Genomic DNA, 22,735 nt, shown 5'->3' on the forward strand with positions numbered 1-22,735 from the left:
TTCACATTGTCTTCATTTTCTATCTAATGGTTAGAGTATAAAAATAACTTCTACAAATCCATGAAAAAAGGAGCAGACAACATAATCAACTGGATAGCAAAATATTTGGAAGGCACATCACAAAAGGAAAGTACAGATGGCTAATAAACATGAAAATGGCAATACTAGAGAAATGAAAATTAAACCTGTGTGTTCACTAGATTGGCAAAATTAAGAATATTGGCAATACCAAATATCAGCAATAATAGGAAGCACCACAAATTTATATGGTGCTGCTTTCACTATAGACACAACTATATTGGAAAACAGTATAACACTATCTTAAAAAGCCAATGATATTCATGCTGTTTGACCTGGCACTTCCTGTCCTAGAGCCATACCAACTGATTAGTGCTGGACATTTATAGCAATATCATTCTTAATTACCCTAAACTGGGAATAGAATTTATAGCATTGAACATGAATAAACTTCACACATACACAGATAAATCTTCCCATCATACTGTTCAGTGAAAAAAAGCAAGTCATGAAAGAATACTTAGAGAATGATTCAATTTACATAAAATTTATTATCAGGCCAAATAAAACCTTATCAATTTAGGATGCACTCAGAGGAGTGAAAAGTATAAAGGTAAGAAAATGATTACAGTCAAAAGATAGTCACTCTCTCTTTGGGGACAGGGAGATGTTGTGGTTACAAAGGTTCACCTGGAGGGCTTCCCGGGTCCCAAGCACACTCTACTTCTTGACTGGGTTGGTGGTTTCATGGGTTTCTGCTTTGGTGTTTTATTAAATTCTGTAAATGAGTTCCCTGATAGCTCAGTTGGTAAAGAACCCGCCTGCAATGTAGGAGACCCCGTTCTAATTTCTGAGTTGGGAAGATCTCCTGGAGAAGGGAAAGGCTACCCACTCCAGTATTCTTGGGCTTCCCTGGTGGTTCAGCTGGTAAAGAATCCGCCTGCAATGCGGGAGACCTGGGTTCCATCCCTGGGTTGGGAAGATCTCCTGGAGAAGGGAAAGGCTACCCACTCCAGTATTCTGGCCTGAAGAATTCCATGGGCTTGTATAGTCCATGGGGTTGCAAAGAGCCGCACATGACTGAGCGACTTTCACTTCATAAATGAGTTCTGTTCATTTTTTATTTGATATAGTTTACCTTTTGATTGAGAAGATGCCAATTAACAAATAGAGGCTAGCCAAAATAGGTTGTAATATTGAGGGAGTGGTGGTGGTTGATGCTTAGTTGCTAAGTCATGTCTGACTCTTTCGAGATCCCATGGACTGTAGCCCACCAGGCTCCTCTGTCCATGGGATTTCCCAGGCAAGAATACTGCAGTGGATTGTCACTTCCTTCTCCAGGGGATCTTCTTGACCAGGGGTTGAACCCGGATCTCCTGCACTGTAGGCAGATTCTTTACCATTGAGACACAGGGGAGCTGGAGGAGGAGGTTAACAGAAAACAGAACCCCAGTAAGAGACAGGGAGGTACTTGGCTCCTCTCACCCTGGTGTCCTTTACTCTAGGGGCCTCCCCTCCAGCCCCCACCCCCGACAGCCTAAACCTGCTGAATACCTGCCCTGTGACTGAGGGAGCTTCAGATCCTCTCCTAGGTGTGCAGACAGGTTACCGCTCACCTCCAGGGGACACACAAAGATGACCCAGGGACTTTCTCTTAGCACAGAAAGTGCCCACTGTGGGAGAAGGGAGCAGCGCCCCAGCGTGGCTGAGGGCAGAACTGTCTATCATGTGGGCATCAAATGACCTTGGGTGACCGGCAGAGTGAATAAGTGAAAACGTTTGTCTCTTTGTCTGCAAGAGCAAAGAGCTGGGTCTGCTACTATAAAATCAGGTAGTTCACATTATTTGGTGACCCACAACAGTTGTTCTGAACAGCTCAGTTGAGAACATTCTCCGTGCTCTGGAATAAGGCAGGTAAGGTTATGGGGGTGATACATCCATACAGAGTAGCTTGGGTTCTGAGTGCTAAAAGCTTCTCCGGTACAAAAAGCATTCAGCAGTAGTCAACATAACGTGAAAGAAACGCTACGTGTTTCAGAGCTACCCTTGGACTTCAGATACCATCAACTTCCGCCACTAACAAATGGCTTCAAAAGCCCTGTGAGTTCAGCAGAGCCACCTCGAGTGTGTTTGCAAAGCGTGAGCTCTGTCTTCAAACAGTCTTGCTGCCACTCCACCAGCTTTACAATTTGAACTTCCAGACTGACATGCACACACACACACAGAGTCAATGGCTTAAAAATAAAAGGTCCAAAATCCACCCACCCATCTTGCCTAACTCCTCCCTCCTGCAGATGAAGAAGCTGAAGTCGAGAGAGGGTAAGGGGTGTCCTCGGAGTCACCTGGAGTGTTACCAGCAAAGCAGGACTGAAAAGGAGACCGTCTGCTCCCTACGTGAGTTTTCCCAACCTGCAGTGTTGCTCCTTAACCACAGGTGGGCAAATCGAAACCAGGGAACATAAAATAAGCCAGGCGAAACAAGACCTAATTACCAACGGCACCTAGATCCTCATGTTCTTGTCGAGATTCAAAGAGTTTATGACTATACCTGAATATTCATTGGAAGGACTGATGCTGAAGTCCAATACTTTGGCCACCTGATGTGAAGATCCAACTCATTGGAAAAGACTCTGATGCTGGGAAAGATTGAGGGCAGGAGGAGAAGGGGGTACAGAGAATATGATTGGATGGCATCACTGACTCAATGGACATGAGTTTGAGCAAGCTCTGGGAGATGGTGATGGACAGGGAAGCCTGGCATGCAGTCTATGGGGTTGCAAAGAGTTGGACACCACTGAGTGACTGAACAACAGCAACAACAACGTAACTGTGCCTGTTTAGAACAGCCCCTGGCAGGCAACCAAGAACTGGGGTGTTTACTGTTCTCATGAAATGACACTTTTCTTATCCTTTCCATCTCTTCACCCACTTTGTTAACACACTGTTCTGGTGCTACTAAGCATCAGCGTGATGTTTCAAAAAGGCCACAAACCCATACGAGGAATGCAACCAGCAACCTGTGCTCTCCAGTCAGAGGACAACAGCTGCTGGCAGGGAAATCTGATATGCATCCGGACAAGAGCAATGCAAGAACAATCTTACACACAATCCACTCCTCCCTGTAGTTCCAGCCACAAATAGTTTCTTCACCACTAACCATGTGCTCATGGCGGGGTTAGAGGCTGGCAGTAGCTGAGGAGCTTTATCTTGATATTTTTCATGAAAACTGAAGAACGGGTGCACTGACACGTGTTTCTGCCATGTTGAATACACTTGCAGAAGCAGGTCTTAGAGCAGAAAGCATACAAAGTCGAGGGCCCCAAGTGTTCTGGCCTCAACTTTGCCGGGGAGGGCAACATCCCAGACACCTGGGCAGAGTGGCCCAGTGTCCCGAGGCTGTCTGTTCTTGCCCATCCACCTCCAAACAGGAGGCCACCCCACGCTGGGGGCTGCGGCTCTGTCTTGCCCTTTTGTTGCCTTAACCACGGAGAAGGGAGTTCTGACACTGAAACGGATCATTCCTCCTACTGGAATCCTCTAGCTGCCTGTGCCTGAAGAAGCCAGTTGAGTGCCTAAGCAAAAGCAAGATTTTTTAAACATTTATTTTTATCATTCCTACCACTGTGCTAATTTAAAAAAGTGAAAGTCGCGCAATCGTGTCTGACTCTTTGCGACCTCATGGACCATACAGTCCATGGAGTTCTCCAGAGCAGAATACTGGAGTGGGTAAGCCTTTTCCTTCTCCAGGGGATCTTCCCAACCCAAAGATCGAACCCAGGTCTTCCCATTAAAACAGATAATAAAGAATTTGGGGCCTGGGAGTAAGATATAGAGGCTTTCCAGGTGGCTCAGGGGTAAAGAATCTGCCTGCCAATGCAGGAGATGCAAGAGATGCAGCTTCAACCCCTGGGTTGGAAAGATCCCCTGGAGATGGGAGGCTACCCATTCTAGTATTCTGGCCTGGAGAATTCCATGGCTCCTCGGTCCATGGGATTCTCCAGCAAGAATACTGGAGTAGGTTGCCATGTCCTCCTCCAGGGGATCTTCCTGACCTAGGGATCGAACCTGCGTCTCTTACTGTCCTGCATTGGCAGGCAGGTTCTTTACCATCAGAGCCACCTGGGAAGCCTCTAAAAGCTCCTACGTTCAACAGCATTGCTGCTGGACTGTTATGATTCTGATATTACAACAGAGAACTGGATCTCCATCATCTCATAAGAGAAATGGCCAATATTCTATCAGAAGCATGACTCCTTAAGTGTCTGTGAAGAGTGGGCTAGCCTGAGCTCCCTTCTGATAACCTGGGAGAGTCATCACGCGCTGCTGTAGTCTCAGAAACGTACTCTCCAGTTTGTGGGGTGGCTGTTAAGACGCTGATTTGAGAAAGTTCTTTGTCCATCAACATATTCCAGCCAAGCTTGCGGGAGTAAAGCTGGTTTCTGACTTGAGCCTCACCCTGATCGTAGATGCTGCAGGAGGACACTAGCCCCTGAGAACTCCCAACCAACAGGCTCAGTATTCCTGCTGTTTGTATTATCACTTTGTTCCCCATTTACAATGTACAGTTTAATGCTCTCATTCTGAAGAGAGAAGACTCAATCATTATTTGGGGTTCATTTTCTGAGCAGAGGCTTAGTCACCTTCATATAATCTTTACAATAGCCTAATAAAGAAGCAATGATCCTAGGGTGGGACGAATTGAGACAGTAGTACTGAGACATAGGCACTACTGTATGTCAAACAGACAGCTGCTGGGAAGTGGCTGCATGACTCTGGGAGCTCAGCCTGGTCTCCACGACAACCCAGAGGGGTGGAGTGGAGTGGGAGGTGGGAGGGAGGGTCAAGAAGGAGGGAAAATATGTATACGTATAGCTGATTCATATTGATATACTTCAGAAATCAAGACAACATCACAAAGCAATTATCCTCCAATTAAAAATAAATAATTTTAAAAATAAAATTAAAAAAGAAGCAACAGTTCCTTAAAAGCTCTTGAAGGGGTATTTTGCAAACATGTGTCTAGGTTCCCAGATAATTTAAATACTGATAGACTTTGAAAGTATTCAGTGATTCTGTGAAAAAATTCTGCATCCTCTTCCCAAATACAGTCCACTCATTTTTAAAAAGGTTTACTTTTCTCTTTCCTCATAAGAAAAAAAAACACACTTTTTTGTAAGACATGTCCAGTGAAAAGCTGTTTTTCTGGCTTCCTGGAGAGACCAGCTGGTAGCAAAAACAAGCAGAGAAAATAAAGGGAAAAAGCCAGCTTCCTAAACAGGCTGACTCAGCTCTTCGGTGTTAGTGTTGACATGATTGCTTTTTTTTTTTTTTTTGGTCTTCCCTATTCAGCTGCCAGGAATTAAGAGAAAAAATAAAAGCGTGAGAAGGACAGTTCAGTGGAGGAGGTCAACATCCAGGGTTTTGCGATGCTGGAGGTTCAGAAGCATCGGCCCCTCCTTTGGGGGATGCCATAACAGAGCAGCAGAAGTGTGGTGACTGTTACACACCACTGCACACCACTGCATCCTTCCAGAAGAACCTTAGAACCCTTCCAGAAGAACCTTGGGAGCCTTCCAGAAGAACCTTAGGACCCTTCCACAAGAACCTTAGGACCCTTCCACAAGAACCTTAGGACCCTTCCACAAAACCTTAGGACCCTTCCAGAAGAACCTTAGGACCCTTCCAGAAGAACCTTAGGACCCTTCCAGAAGAACCTTAGGACCCTTCCACAAGAACCTTAGGACCCTTCCACAAGAACCTTAGGACCCTTCCAGAAGAACCTTAGGACCCTTCCACAAGAACCTTAGGACCCTTCCACAAGAACCTTAGGACCCTTCCACGAGAACCTTAGGACCCTTCCAGGAGAACCTTAGGATCCTTCCAGAAGAACCTTAGGACCCTTCCAGAAGAACCTTAGGACCCTTCCAGGAGAACCTTAGGATCCTTCCAGGAGAACCTTAGGACCCTTTCACAAGGACCTTAGGACCCTTCCACAAGAACCTTAGGACCCTTCCAGAAGAACCTTAGGACCTTTCCAGAAGAACCTCAGGACCCTTCCAAAAGAACCTTAGAACCCTTCCAGAAAAACCTGGCTTCCTACAGTATATTCACAATCAGGTATTTGACCAGGATTGCCTAGGAAAACATTTCTGTTCAAAGAATTTCTGTCAAGAGGAGTTTCTTAGACAAGGTAATAAGAGGGTAGGAAAAAAATGTCTGCAAGTCATTGAAAACTGTGAACTAGCCTGCCCACACCACAACATCCCCTCCAGGTCCTCGTCATTCTTACCAACCTGCCGACACCTGGGCTAAGATCCCACATGACAGCTCAGAATGTCCTGCTTTTTCTGTGGAGCCTGCCAGAGAAAAATATCTGAACAAGAATAGCTTGAATCCTGAAGGCACATAACCAACTTCTCATTTTTGCTTATAGTTGGGGGAAATTTTACATTTTCAATACTTTTTTTAATTTTTAAGAACATTTATCTATTTATTTGGCTGTGATGAGTCAGTTTCGGTACATGGGATCTTCGCTCTTCCTGGTGGCATGCAGAGGTTAAGACTCTGCGCTCCCAAAACGAGGGGCCCAAGTTTGATCCCTGGTCAGGGAACTAGATCCCATATGCTGCAATGAAACACTTTCTAAATAGTTAATATTCTCTTTGGAAAGAGCCAGTGGAAAAATCCCATGGATGACACAGACACCTTACAAGCTAAAGGCTTGGCATCCTGCAGCCCTTGGGGTCGCAAACAGTTGGGCTGTTTGACTCAGTGACTCAACAATAACAACAAAATCACTGTGTTGTCTGCAATATGATTTATGCAAAGGTCAGGAAGCCCAAATTATAACTTCCTTCTTCAGAACAGCAGCAGCTTTCCCATAAATATTGAGCTTACTTAAACAGACCTCCCTGTCTTTCATGTTCCTGGAAGGTCACACCAATTAGATATGCAAGCATGGTTTCAGGGCTTACCATTCACTATACAGGGAGCGATTCTCTCCAAATCAATTCGGTCTTGTTTTGCTCCTTCCTTTGAGTAACGGTAAGGATACATAAAACTTCATTCCTTTACTAGATTTTAACAGATGAGCAATTTCATCCTAACTACAGGGAACAGAGAGAGAGAGAAAACCTCAGAGCTCATGGACTGTAGCCTGCCAGGCTCCTCTGTCCATGGAATTTCCCAGGCAAGAAGACTGGAGTGGGTTGCCATTTCCTTCTCCAGGGGATCTTCCCAACCTAGGGACTGAACCTACACCTCCTGCATTGGCAGGAGGATTCTTTACCGCTGAGCCATCAGGGCAGCCCGTGAGGTTCTATGTACTTGCACTGTAAGAGAACTGGTACATTTTCCTGTCCAAATTCCACATCCTGACCATGGCTCAAGAGGGAGATAAGACACAAAGCTTTCAATGCAGAAACTCCTTTGGCGTACCATTTCATTCCCTAGATTACTTACTACTTTGACTTGATGGATGATGGGGATCGTCATTTCTCTAGTGAAGGAGGCAGAATTTGGAAAACAGAAGGGCTCATCAATCTTCTCAGTGGTTAATCAAGGATGTGTTTGGTTGTTCCTGAGGGATTCACTCATAGAGTCATCATGATTTATACGCTCATTATTTAACTGCTATCCTGTCTCTGGATGCTGAGAACTCTTTAGAAGATCATCTGTTAGCATTTTGAAGGCGGACTACCTGCTTTAATCGACTCGCTGCAGCGTTACGATGGGAAAGAACAGATTTTCAATGTACCAGCCTCAACTTTAACTGCATCCTTGTCAGTTTTCATTTAAATCAAGCTGCACACTTGATGACAGAGATGCACTGATGTTGCTATTTAAGAACATCAATGGCATTTCCGTATTAAATGTCAGTTTGTTTGTGCTCTGCCCATAGCTTAAGACCGTAAGCCTTCTGGAAAGAGTGTATGTATTTCTGAATGTTTCTGTTTTGGTCAGTAGGGGTGATGGTGACATGGAAATTTTAGCTCCTCTGATGGAGAGAGATGCCCTCGTGCCATTGGACATACTTATGCCCATTCCTGACGGGCCCCAAATGTTTTCTGTTGTTCTAATCCCTAGGAAAGAATGTTGGATGGATACTCAGTTATGACTCATTTTATAGAGTGGTTAGGGTCTGTAAAGATGTGTGTTGCTGCTGCTGCTGCTAAGTCGCTTCAGTTGTGTCCAACTCTGTGCGACCTCATAGACGGCAGCCCACCAGGCTTCCCTGTCCCTGGGATTCTCCAGGCAAGAACACTGGAGTGGGTTGCCGTTTCCTTTTGCAATGCATGAAAGTGAAAAGTGAAAGTGAAGTCGATGTGTGTTAACTCACATCATATTTTAAATAAAACGGGACAGTTTAAACATCAAAGAAAAATTCCTCTTGCAGTCCAACATCTGAAGATTCATAAAAGTCAAGCGGTTCTGTTCACGAAGGAAAAGGGGCCATGGGAACCTGTCCCCTCACATTGTCCTAGCTTCTCAGTCATTGAGGCTCTTCTAAAAATCTCCTAAATCTTCTTAGAGGGCTGATTTTAAAAATCTTGTCCCCCAGTTGTCCATGAAGAATTACAGGACTGAGAAAAGAGACCATTCTAACCATTACATGTCCTCCTTAACCTGCATGTCACAGAGTACGCTTGTTTAACTACAGGCCACCTGGAAGTGCTAACAGTTGAACAGTTTTTAGAATCCTTAAGCCTCCCCTCTCATGACCTGATATTCTTGGGGTGTTTCCAATCTGAAAAGCCAATGGTCCGCTTTGTAGCGTTGCTGTGAGAAGGGTGGGAAGAATGAAGGATTTGTTCTTTGTGCAGCTGGTGAAGAAGAAATGCCAAAAGCTCTTCATAGGCTGTGAGTGGACACTTTCTTCCTTTAAGAAACTATTTGATGGTGGTTTCGGAAGAAGAGGCATTCCAAATAACCCCCCTTGCTTTCAATGGTGTGGCCTGTCACCAGGGATCAACTTTCTTCTCTCTTCCCCAGGTTAGAAAATGAGCTTCCTGTGCTGAGATGAAGCAGGAGTCCAGGAGCCTCCGTGGGTCCATTCTGAGGATGTGCAGAGCTGATTTGGCACCCAGGAGGTATTCAACCTCTGAGACGTAGTTCACGGACCACACATAATAACATGTTGACTCATTACACCTGGGATTTTATAAAAGCACTCATGGTGGTGCTGGTTTCCCTCATGAGTCAGGGGCTGAATCCATTGGAAAACTTGTAATAGAACTTTTGACTTTAGGACATGCAATCTGAGGATACATGTATTTTTCACTTTGGCATGACTCTTTCTCTTAGCAAATATTTATCCTTCAGCCTCTGGCCCCATGAACCAGGCTTGCTCAGTTCCACATCTAAAAGTTTTCTTTTTTTTTCTTTACATGCAGCTTGGTTGCATCAGCACTTATACATAACCAGGTAGGTTCTGCTTTTGAAGTTTTTTCCTTCAGCTCCACCTTCTTTAGGATCTGATACTCTCAACGGACTTCCTTAGGGAACATTCATTGCAGAACTTGACGTTGTTCAGTGTAGCACTTTATGAATTTCCTATGTGCTTGCTGTTTGCTGGTATTACATGGACAAAGTTTGGCTCCACTGACCCAAGTTTCCTATGACTCAAAAGCAACTCGTACACTCTATGTGTTAAATACATGTATGTACAGCCACATATATACACATATATGCATTCATCCATGAGCACATAGCACATAATACGGTGCCAGGAGCAGAGCAGGTATTCAAGTGTTTACTGAACTGAATTAAATTCAAAATTGTATCAGTTATGTCAACTAATAAGAAAAGTAGCTTATTTTCATAATTTACCATCCTCTGAAAGAGAGTGCAGATTGAAAAGCAGAAGGTCTAGACCTAGTTTTCATTAACTACAGTTATTATATAAAAATTTTAGAGTTGACTATAACCATGCCACCTACATACAAAATTCAATTGTAAATTGTTCAGCAACATAATTTTTATTCTTCAAAAGGCTTAACAGATAAGCAATAAGCACACTGGCTCTTGTCTAAAAAAATTCTTTTGGCAATAAAACTGTGCACTCTTACAGGTAAAGATTTAGGCAGGAGATAGATGAATTAGAGGGCTTCCCTGGTGGCTCAAACAGTAAAGAATCTGCTTGAAGAGATGTGGGAGACCTGGAATCAATCCCTTGGTTGAGAAAATCCCCTGGAGAAGGAAATGGCAACCCACTCCAGTATTCTTGCCTAGAGAATTCCATGGACAGAGGACCCTGGTGGGCTATAGTCCATGGGGTTGAAAAGAGTTGGACATGACTGAGCAACTAACATACACACATATGAGTTAGAGGTAATAATAGGTTGAGAGATGAAAAGGTGAACGGGGAGGGCCGATCGGGAACTGGGAAGCTCTGGAGCATGATGAATGAGGACGCATGCATGATGATGGAGAGAAGATGCCTGTGGTTAGCACAGCTTTTGTTTACCTGATGAACCCCAGGCAGAACCTTCTTATCTCCACACTCTCTCCTCAGTGCTCCCCGAGCACCCCTTCAACCGTGCAAATCAGCAAATTACTTGGTCATTAGTTTGTCTCTCTCACTAGACTATACATACCTTTAGGAGATAGACAGTGATTTGTCCGTATATTTCATCCTTAATGCCTAGCACTGTGCCTTTGATACAGAATACACACAAGTAAAAGGTATGGAAGAATATTCCCAGGAAACCAGTCCCCTCCTAAGCAATAATGAGCTATGCTGCATTCTTTAATTCCAAAAATCTAAGCATTTCTCCAAATACAGAGGAGAGGAACAATATTAATACATTAAAATATGACACAGCCTTTTGCACCCTGGAAACTTTGTTCTCAGATTCCTGTTTAAATTCACAGTATTATATTCGTCCCTTCCAAAAAAAAGTGCTCTGGCATTTCCAAAAAAAAAAAAAAAGTAGAAATGTGGGCAAAACGAAAGTCTCTTAAAAACCTTTTTGGTAGCAATTTTGATTATAACGTCATGTTTCTTGCCATAGAAGAACTGTTCTATTTATTTCAGTTATTCTTATCTGGTGATTCTCCATTAAGTATAGAAAATGTATCCCCAGACTCTCACATCTTCAAGGTATTTTTATACCTTTATACAATGAGCACTATAAAAGAATTGAGCCTACAGGTTGGCTTGACATTTTTCAATGCTGAGATTCTGAGAAATGTTCCCAACATAACTAACCTCACAATCAATACAGTAGCACCAAAACTCACAGGAAACAAGTTGTTCCTGGGGAACAGGTATAATGGGCATGCCTGTTGCCCTTGCTGGCATCAGCTGTAAAGTTAAATCCCTTAAGTTGTTTTTAAACCTGGGATGGATTCTATTGATGGAGAAAAAAGTTACATCATACAAAGTTCTAGCTGCTTTTCCTACCCAGGTTCCAGTGTTCTCCAAAATGATAAGTCCTTTGTCATTGACTTGACTCAGAGTGCACGTTTATCCTGTATCCTATTTCCAAGTGTCAACAATAGACTCACTGGAAAAACAAAACAAAAGAAAACAAAAAAACAACTGCATGCTTAATGGCAACCCTGAAACCAAATTTCTGAAATCTCAAGCACAAATATTCTACCAGACTATTCCTCATACATTCTATATTCTATATCAAGCCTCAACTATGAAAGGAGTGCTGAGGAGGCTCGGTGTCACGAGATTGTTTTTCAGGCAGCCTCATGGAGTCATTACCTCGATGAATTTTCCACACTCTAAAATTTGGTCCATGGCCTTGCAGGCTTGGAAACCTGATCTGTCGGCAAAGCTGGAGCAAAGTCACATCTCGGAGGTGGACTTACAACTCAAAGAGCACAGAGCACCAAAGAGTGATGTCAAGATGCAAACATATTAATTTACTGCGAGAACCATAAATGTCAGATGAACTGAAACCCTCCCAGGGCAAGCCAGAACATTCTCTCTCTGTGGACAGAGGCAGAGGGGGAGCCAAGTCACAACCCGAAGGTTACTTGGTGACGAAAAAGTGAAACAAAGGGAATAAACAGTAAATAAATCAAAGACAAGACAGGAATTCAGAGTCTAGAGCTATGATTTCCCGACTCACCCTGACATTTCACACTAGAAAAGGTGACCCATCAGACTTGCCAGGCAGCTGAGGACCCAGCTGTCAGGGGTGGTATTACCTGGGAACTGCAGACCTACATGGGTGGGTAATTAGTTCTTCTGATTGACAGACTTTTCCTTTAGGTATGTCACTGTCTAATTCTGGGAGACCCTAAGGTAACCACTACTCTCTCCACTGGTGTATTTAAAGGTACCATCAGGTTCATTCATTTCTTCTTTTTGTTTATTTTTTGTTGTCATTCTTTTCTTTCCATTCAGACCACCTCCACCACCAGAAAATCTGGGGCCTCATGTCCTGATGGCGGGGTCTACCTGATCTACCAACCTCAACCCTGTCCCCTTACCCAACTCCAAAGACCACTACTGTGTAAACTGACCTTAAATTAGCTGTTTATATGTTTTCCAAACTTCCCTCATACCAGACACTCCCAGCGACTCCTACTGCTGCCAAAGTTAAGTTGAATTGCTTAGCTGCTATTCAAATTCTTTCATATCTGTGCCCCATTTATTATCATTTTTTCTATCGCATGAACCTTTAACTCCAGGCAAATCTACTGTCTCTTAACATCATACGTGCACCCTAACTCCTGTCTCTGCTCCCTTCTGGGTTCCTGGAAGTCAACTCAAGGTCTTCATCCTCCATGAAAATATCTCTGAAGGTCCAAATCTGAAATTGACCTTTCCATGCCTTAGGCTCATTTGGTATTTAGTGTATCAGGAAAGTAATTATTATACATAATACCAAAGGACAGGGGAGCCTGGCGTGCTGTAGTCCATGGGGTCTCAAAGAGTCAGACACAACTTAGTGACACAGATATCTCCTTAATTAGAATAACCTGCTTACAGTTGGGAACAGTACATTTTGCCTTTTTTATATCCTATTTCTCCAATGCCTTGATACCAGGGTGCTCAGTAAACAGGTATTTAGAATTGACCTTGTCTACATGTAGGTTAAAATGCTGAACTCTCCTAAGAGCCTAAGATAGAACTTGAAAGGTAGACCCTTAGCTGTTTCTCCAGGTGTCAGTGGCACATGCTTCTTCCACACCTTTAGAGGGATTTCATAAAATTGGCATTCTCCCCAGCATCTCACTTGCTCTCTGTACTGTCTGATGTAACAGCTGGAGACACCTTTCAACTTCTGTTAGTTTCACTGAATCAGCCTCAAAGTAAAGTACTGGCTTTAAAAATAGACTAGACCTCGGATATGTGGAGACTGTCATCAGGACATTTAACAGCAAGAACCTTATGGAGAAATAGTTACATAGAAAAGCCTCCAGTATGATGGCGCAGTTGGTAAAAGGGTGAAAAGTCAGATTTCTATGGCTTATTGGAAAAGCAAAGGGATCAAGAAGGAAACAGTCTTAAGCAATTTTAGTGGCCATGTTGCTTTTTGGTATTCTTACCTGATCCTACCAGGTCTCCAGCCTGATTGGAGAGTGCATTAAGAAAGATCACCCCTTATTTGTCTAAGACAATGAGCTGATTTGCAACAGTATCTGGGAAGACAGAGTTTCTTTTATTTCCTACCAAAGAACTATTGCTCACTGGGAGGACATCCAGACTGTTGTCAACAGGGTCTTCCGTGATTATGGAAGACATGAAAATACACACACCATCTCATATTTCATGGAATTTGGCAGCGCCCCATCAGAAATGTTGGGGAACAATCTGGCTAAGTCTTGAAAGTAGGAACGAGAAACCTAACTCAGAGTGGAACAGAGGTGATAATCTTTCCTAGGAAGGAGGAAATTGCTAGATTAAGCAAAGATAATTAAGCCTGATTGGTTAATGATAAAAACATAAACACAATAAAGATAGTTTAATCATAGTAAATAAAAGAAAAACCTATATTAAAACAGAGTATAATTTCTTCCTAGGCAAGGACGAATTAATTCTTAGAGGTAGACCAAGAGTTTGTAAGGTTCCTCACTGTCCTAACATTAAAATATAATTGGAGACTGATTATTCTTACACTGAATACAAATTATAATATATTGTATTGGTCAACATATATGTGAATGCAAGCTATAGGAAGTGAGAATCTTGTAAACAGGTACAAAATTATAAGCAACATATAACAGATTTGAAATTTTGATGTTCCCCATTTATATTCTCAGAAAAAGTATTTTCTATTAGTGAGTGTTAATTTCTTTCTCTCCTTTTTGGAATATAATCCTAGAGTTCTAATATATCTTAACACAAACTCATCAAAACAGATGGGAACATGGAAGCCCTTCCCCAGCTTCCCAGGGGGCTTCCCAGCGTGAGCAGACTGAGATCAGGCTAAAGAGTGAACAAGCGTTTCTTTCATTTGTAAATAAGTTCAAAAGGAGATTTCAAAGCTTCCTCTAAACCCTTGTCAATTCACGAAAAATGTAAGATTTCTAGCCAATATTTCAGTTCTTGTGTACAGCAGTTCTCATAACACGTAGATGGGATTTGATTATCAAGTAATGAGTTACGGGCTTCCCGTGACCATAAACTTTATCACCTTATGCCTGCATCATCTATTTAGTCTTATATATAAAAACACGAGGTTTACTTTAAAATCTAATCTCTTATGTTTGCTAGTTTTTTAAAACAGAATATTCCCTTTACCAACACGGTATATACCACATTTAAACAGTTATCCCTTTTCTGAGCTGGTGGGTGAAAGATAAAATGTTGCCTGTTTCCTCTAGAGCCCACCTTCCTTGTCCGGGTTTCATCCTGGCATTTAGATTTTCCTCACTTTGAACGAACACATAACTTTCTCATTTTGCATAAGAACGATCTTCCTTGGGGGGAAAATGTACTCCTTATCTACCACATACACCAAAAAATATTTTCTACCTTTGTTCAATTTTACATATACCTACAGAGTCACCTAGATTTTTAAAATAAGTTATTCCACAAATTGAAAAATAAAGAAAAGCAGATACAAGCTTTCTATTCTAAGCATTCTTAAAAAAAAAATACATTCTCTAATTATGTGGTAGTATATTTTGATTACAAAAATTTAAGTTACTTTAGAGATATTTGGGGCTCTAAAAGTGCATGCTTGCCTGATGATTTTCAAACCAGAAATAATCAAGACTTTAAGAAATTGAAATGTCACCTTGAAGCCCACCATAAGAATTGCTTTTGTTGTGCAAAATAGCAGTCCAATAGAATGTAAATTGCTTTACAACCTTTCAAGTCTATGGTTAAAATGATTGTTTCTCACTTAATTTCAAATTTCAATTTCTTCTAAGAAATATAGATGGATGTACTTGGCTGCATACATACAACATTTGTTCATTCATGTTCCTGTCCTTTTGTAATCAATTTCTTACAAATTGAGCAAAGTGACAAAAATTCCATCAGGAAAACCCATGCCGTAAATCTTAGTGTTTTCCACAGTGTGCTTTACTTTATAATGAATTAGCTAATCTCAGTCAAATAAAAACTGTGAAAAACAAACAAAACCTTCAAATCTTCTCCTGTAACAATCATTCTACATATTCCTAAAGATTTGATTTAAAAAATCATAAAAACTTGGGTATATTAAGGACAACTGAAGTGCAATCAGCAGTTGAACCCTGTAAAAGTATGGCTTGGCAAGTGAAACGTTAAAAGTTTAAAAATATTTATGATTAAGAAAACATCTACCTTAGAGTACATTCCCATTAGGTTATTTTGCAACCATACCTCGATTTCATTAAACCCAAAAAAGGAATTTTATTTTATTTTATTTTTTTTTCTGAGGCCAGGAAGTGACTTAAATATTTTCCACGATGAGAAGCTGGCAAAACAGTCACTTTGAGTCGGTCCCTAGAGGAGGAAACCTGGGGTGTTTTCTTGGGTTGTGGATGAAAGATAAAGTCGGCGTGAAACCAGAACGCAGGCCGGACACATACCTCGTCCTTGGGTTACTCCGTAAAACTCGGCCGCTATCCGAGCCGCTTCCTTGCGGTTGCCTTTCACTATGTAGAAGTGGCTGAGGATGGCCAGGCTGATTTTCACAAAGAGCTTGAAGCAGAAAAGGGAGAGGATGGTGAAGTAGACATTGGAGAGCTGCTGGGCGAACGGCCGGTTTTCCTCCACCACCGACATCGCTGCGCAGGCTGGGCCGCCGGGCCGGGTCAGATCCAAGTCCTGAATGTGCTTGGCTCCGGTCCGGGATGCTCCTGAACAGCTGGTCCTGAGGAAAGAAAATATCAGCTGGTGGCGATGCCTCCAGCTCAAAATATTTATACTGTCCATAAAAGTGCCTCGCACACGCCTATTGGTCTGACAATATTCCGGGGGAGCGGCGGCAACACGTGCCGAGTTCTGAGACGCCTGACTTTCCGAGCTGGGTATAAGATGACCCTCCATCTCCCTGCTCTGAGTTTCAAAATCCAGGTATTGACGTTAATGTACAGAGTGTTTCCTTTTTGTTGTCTGTTGTTTAGTCGCTCAGTCATGTCGGACTTTTTGCAACCCCATGGATTGTAGCCCGCCAGGCTCCTCTGTCCATGGGATTCTCCAGGCAAGAATATTGCAGTGGGTTGCCATTCCCTTCTCAGGGAGATCTTCCTGACCCAGGGATCGAACCCACCTGCTTTATCAACTGAGCTAGCCAGGCAGCTTAGTTTTAGGGGAGGAATAATTGTCCTGAGAGCTTTGAAGGCTTTGGGTAAGGGGTTCCTGCTGTGAATGTAAGCGAAACACATGATATCAAGGTAAAATGAAGTCCATCACCTTAAACCTTCGAAATGGTCCTATTTGTAGACTGTGAGCTAAATTATCGAATAGTTAATAACTTGTGGATTTAATCACCGATCATCAAATTAGCCAATTATGTGGCTTCCGTTATTGTCAGGAAAAAAAAATGTATAAGTGGATAGACTGGAAAGCGACAGGGTCATAACTTTAGGCTATTTATTCATCCACTGAACATGCTTCAAGCACCTGCTATGTGTCGAGCATTTAGCTGGATGCTGGAGAGGCAGAGAATGTCACAGCCACAAAGAACTCAGAGTCTAGAGGAGGAAAGAGAAATGAGATAAAATACAAGTGAGGACAGGGCAGCATAAAGAGGAAGGGTCTGGTCCTGGCAGGATACAGTTCAAAGGCTTCCTGGAGGAGGCACTGTATCCAGAGAGTTTCAAACGGAAGTGCTTCATCTTTACTCTCGCAAACCAAGCAAAAATATATTTTTTTAGGCTGACAATCTTTGTTGCTGCTGCTGCTGCTGCTGCTAAGTCGCTTCAGTGGTGTCCGACTCTGTGCGACCTCATAGACGGCAGCCCACCAGGCTCCCCATCTCTGGGATTCTCCAGGCAAGAACACTGGAGTGGGTTGCTATTTCCTTCTCCAATGCATGAAAGTGAAAAGTGAAAGTGAAGTCGCTCAGTTGTGTCCGACTCTTAGCGACCCCATGAACTGCAGCCTACCAGGCTCCTCCGTCCATGGGATTTTCCAGGCAAGAGTACTGGAGTGGGGTGCCATTGCCTTCTCCACACAATCTTTGTTAGTTCAGTTCAATTCAGTCACTCAGTCGTGTCCGACTCTTGGCGACCCCATGAACAGCAGCACACCAGGCCTCCCTGTCCATCACCAACTCCCAGAGTCTACCCAAACCCATGTCCATTGAGTCTGTGATGCCATCCAGCCATCTCATCCTCTGTCGTCCCCTTCTCCTCCTGCCCCTATCTTTCCCAGCATCAGGGTCTTTTCAAATGAGTCAGCCCTTCGCATCAGGTGGCCAAAGTATTGGAGTTTCAACTTCAACATCAGTTAAACCCTATCTTATTTAGTTTAGAAATAAAATGCCACTATTTATAAGGGAATCCTTAAGCAAGCTATATTTTAAAAAGCAAAATAGAGTAAATTATTAAGAACAGTAATGTAGAGTGGCAGTATTTCGGCATTTAAGTAAAAAATAATATGCCGAGATACAAAATGACATATCATGAAAAAAATGACCTGGCTTGAAGCCTGTTCATTGTTGTATTGCTTCCCGATTCTTCTGAGAAGTTCCAAAATCACAAATAATAACAAAGACATAAGAGAACAGAAGTGGCTCATTTTGGAATAAAGAAGCGTGTCAATGACGCGTCGTGCTGGGCAGTGTCGCAGGCTTTTTTATGCTGCGTGTCTTATCCGGTTGCACTGACGTACACAAAACATCCCTAAGACAAAGGAGGTGTAGCTGTAAAATAAATGTGCCAACAAAGCAGGCTTCTCCTTTCCCCAGGGACTGAGTGGTTCCCAGAAAAGTAAATTAGGTCAATGTATTAGAAAGCCGCCACAGCCCTCTTTATGGGAAAGCCCCCTGGTCTTGTTTTCAGAGGCAGAGAACTAGACTAAGTGGCTGTCCATGGGCCCCTGTGGCGCGTTCCACATGTGCTTTGGGAAGCGATGAAAATGAACTGCAGACTCTTGATGGTGGAGTAACTGACTGTGAGACTGTGGAGGCTGACCCTCCCGCTAGTCTTCCCCCTGGCACGGGGAGGCATGCCCAGGGACAGCTGGGCCATCACAGCGCTCTGAGTCACCTGCACCCACTTCCGTGCTGTGGAATCAGAAATAAAACCCACCTGAGTCACGCCTCAGCGTCTTCTCAGGTTTCACTCCTTCCTGTCTACCAGTAAGTGCTATCATAAATAATTATCTCCACATCAGCTCATCAGGGGACTGGATTCTTTGGGGCTGAGGAGCACTTTTATTTCAATAAGGCTGCTATCATTGGAACATTCAGTTTAACTCCCTACAGTTTTTACTAGTAGGAAAATACTAACTCTCCAATATCTAGGACTTATGTCAAGATGTCATGCTTCATTTCAATGAATTCCTTGATTTCCCACCTTTCTTTTGTTAGCATAAACTCTCCTTTGGCAACTTTTACCGTCTCTATTAATCACTAAATAGAAATTAAGGCTAAATAGAAAAGCTCATAGTATGGGAACTCATCAAATATAAACTAGATGCTGTATTTTTTACATTATAGCTCCTTCCAAGCAACACCATAAGTTATTGATACTTTATTAGTATCTAAAGGACACATGAAAAATATTGTGTATTTTCCTGGCACTCATGTTTTCTTAAAAAAACAACATGTTGATTACTAATTTACGTGATTTATTGAGATAAATACTTTTATCACTTACCATGTTCAGAGGATGTGGTAGAGTGAGGCAGGTGATTAGCTAGCATATCCTAACCCATCTAATCATGTCGGTTTTGATCAATCAAACTGAAACTGAGCTCAACAATTCTGTTACTAGAATGGGAGGAGAGTTAAAACACAGGGAGAAATCCTTTATTGAGAGTTTACTATCAGCCACATGTTTTATGTAAACCTCCTCATTTACGATCTTATTCTATCCCAGAGGAATATCTATTATAGTCATTTACATTTGAAAAGATGAAGAAAGTGGAGTTCTGGGGGCTTTGGTGACCTATAAAAAGTCCATCTGAGCAACAGCACTATTTGAACACAGTTATGACTCTAAAATAGGTGCTCAAGTTACTGCCCATATTTTCTATTTTTAAGCACTTACTGTGGGAACAAGCAAGTACGATTTGTGCATATGGAGAGTGAGACAGAGTCACACAGAAGCGCACACACAGCAGAGAGGTCAAACAAAGACTGCATTTAATCAGGTACCTAAATTAGCGTCTAAATCAGGGGGTGAGCCAGCCAGGCTCTGATGACTCCATGAGATGGAATCTCGTGTGTGCTTGATACCTGGGAGCCAAGGAAAAGGGGATTGTTTGGTGGCTGGGCTAATACTTCTGGATTGTTCAAGGCTGGTGAGCAGCTCCCACTGAAACAGCAGAGAGGAAGCAGATAGGGGGGCAGAGAATAGGGCAGTCAAGATGCAGTACACTGAAAACCACACCGAGTGCTCAAAACAGGGTCAAATGACTGAGGAAAAGCAAAGAGAATGAGGACCAAGAAAAGGACAGGGGCATCACTGGTGAGCTTCAACTCGCTATTTGGTAGGTTAATGGAGGAGGACTTTTAGGACATCCGAGACCTGGGGTGATCCTCAGAGCATCTTTCAAACAAAAAAACAAAGAAAACAAAGGCCCCTGGGCTTCCTCTTTCAGGCACCTTTCTGGGTATGATCTCTGCTCCCTCCACCACACAGGTGTCAGAGATAAGACCACTCCCTGGGACCCTGACCTTTCCTCTTTCAAGTCTCTCTTTCAGCTTCCTTTAGCATCCCGAGTACTACATGCATGAGTTGACACTGTGTGTGTGATGTGTTTTCGAGACTTAATTTCATGTCATTCAAATGTCAACTATCATAATAAGTTTCAAATATGACCAGATTAGTCTATAAATTTCCAGAGCTAATGAGGCTAAATCCTTTTGACTTAACTACAGCATTGATTCAAATTGTTATACTAAACATGTCAAGAGGATATAATAAAAATTGCCTGTTTCTAGTGCTTTCCAGTTGTTAAATCTTAGCATAAATATTTTTTATGTATGGGAAATAGAGTGATCCTATTGAAACCATGATTTCCTTGTTTTCTTTTTTAAAGAAATATGATCCTCTTCTCTGGTAGAAATCTTAAGGCTCTAGTTGACTTTTTATTCATTAATATATTATTTTTATGTGAATATTAATAACTACTTCAACTGGTTGTCAGGACTATAATATACGTTACTGTTTATTTTATTTTATTTTTAAACAATTTTTATTTTTACTTTATTTTACTTTACAATACTGTATTGGTTTTGCCATACATTGACATGAATCCACCACGGGTGTACATGCGTTCCCAAACGTACCCCCCTCCCATCTCCCTCCCCATAACATCTCTCTGGGTCATTTGGAACAGTATCTAGCACATACTAAGTGGTGCTTTATAAAAATCTGTTGAATAAATTAATTTAAAAAAAAACAAAAATATGGCAACTGAAACAAACTGATGAAGATGAGGTTGGAAGGTGTAGCTTGGTGTGTAATGAGGTGTAAGAATATCCAATAACATACAGATGCCCTAAATTTCAATATAAATGCCCTATCATTTTCCATGTGAAATAAAATGCAAAAGATATGAATGAATCCTAAAAAAAAGGGTTCAAAATAGATATATTCATAGGAATCAAAACAGGAAATAATCCAAGTGTCCATCAATAGGAAGTGGATAAACAAACTGGGATATTTATAAAACATAATACAGTTGAACAATAAAAGGATTAAGCTACTGATATGTGCAAAACATAGAAGATTCTTAAGAACTTCTGCTGAGCAAAAGAGTACATATTGTATGATTTCTTTTATATGAAGTTCAACATTATAAATATCATATAACAATATAAATATATGGTGATATGAATTAAAAGGCTGATTTCCAGGGATAGGGTTGAGGATTGACTGGAGAGAGCAATGAGGTATCTTTCCAGGAAGATAGGAATATTATCTGTCTTTATCTGGGTGATGGTAACATGTGAGGGCAAAAGGAGAAGGGGGCGACAGAGGATGAGCTGGTTGGACGGCATCACTGACTCAATGGACATGAGTTTGAGCAAACTCCAGACATACTGAAGGACTGGGAAGCCTGGCGCATTACAATTCATGGGGTCCCAAAGAGTCAGACACGACTTAGTGACTGAACAACAACAACATGGAGTATATATTTTAAAATAATCTTATCAAGTGTACACTTAAATCTGTGCATTTTACTGTAAGTGAATGACACTGCAATAAAATAAAAATTGACAAAATAAGTGTTGGCTTTTGGTAATGGCAGGCTAGTTAATTCTCCCAGCGGAGACAACAAAAATTTCTGGGTGAAATATTGAAACCACATTCCTAGTAATATCCACGAAGTATGAAGAAAGTGAGAAGTCACTGGCCCAAGAATGTAGGACAAGAGGAAAATCCAGAGAGGGATTTCAGGCCACGCTTGCCCCAGGGACCAGAAGAGATGGCAGAGAGATTAAGCAGTCCTCCTAAGAGTCCCTGGGGGAAAGGACACATAAAATGTGATGTATATAGTCTGCCAAGATTGAGGCCCATGGTACAGGGCTCACACTTACAGCTGATGTCCAGAAGAGGCAAAAGAGGAGTGAACCAGAGGTACACCAGCTACTTTCAATGACTACAATCTACATGGTCTAGAAAATTTCTATCCTGGAGATTGGCTTAAGGTGATTCAAGATTGCTAGCACCCATAGGCATCTGTCAGAAAGAAACAATGAAAAGCATGCTCTCTGGAGGAAGATAATATCACAGGCCTTAAATTACTTCTATACATTTTTTTAAAGATATATGTAGCATTCATTCAAAAATAAGGAAACACAAAAAGATGTATCAATATGAATCAGAACCAGCACAAATGAAATGACAGAAAGAAGCCCATTAGTATTGGGCACAGTGAAGTTTCCAGAAATCTAAGGCGTGTCGCGTTTTTTTTACTAAGCTTATGGAGACGGAAGCCCATGTAGTCCCTCCACCAGGAGCGGGGGTGGGGGCATGCCCAAGGCCATGCAGCGCCCCTCTCAGGAGACAGAACACGGGGGTAACGTCCGCTGCAGTGCTGGCCTCTGCCCCGAAGCTAGGCTCCTTCCCTTTGCCAGTCTGTGGTGGCGGATGTGTTACTATGTTCCGTGCCATGATGGATGCAGGCAGCAATGATGCC

The 22,735-nt window shown here is 42.2% G+C and overlaps 1 protein-coding gene across 1 annotated transcript in view; it reads right to left on the bottom strand.

The window, feature by feature from the left end:
• Positions 1-16,386, bottom strand: part of ASB5 (ankyrin repeat and SOCS box containing 5) — a 39,168-nt gene extending 22,782 nt beyond the window's left edge. Inside the window, exon 1 of the mRNA XM_069573117.1 lies at positions 16,006-16,386. Coding sequence (XP_069429218.1) covers positions 16,006-16,351 — 346 coding nt within the window. The 5' untranslated portion in view covers positions 16,352-16,386. The remainder of the gene's footprint in view (positions 1-16,005) is intronic.
• Between the last annotated feature and the right edge of the window lie 6,349 nt (positions 16,387-22,735).

This window comes from Ovis canadensis, chromosome 26 (assembly GCF_042477335.2).
Source record: "Ovis canadensis isolate MfBH-ARS-UI-01 breed Bighorn chromosome 26, ARS-UI_OviCan_v2, whole genome shotgun sequence".
In the NCBI taxonomy this organism is placed as follows: Eukaryota; Metazoa; Chordata; class Mammalia; order Artiodactyla; family Bovidae; genus Ovis; species Ovis canadensis.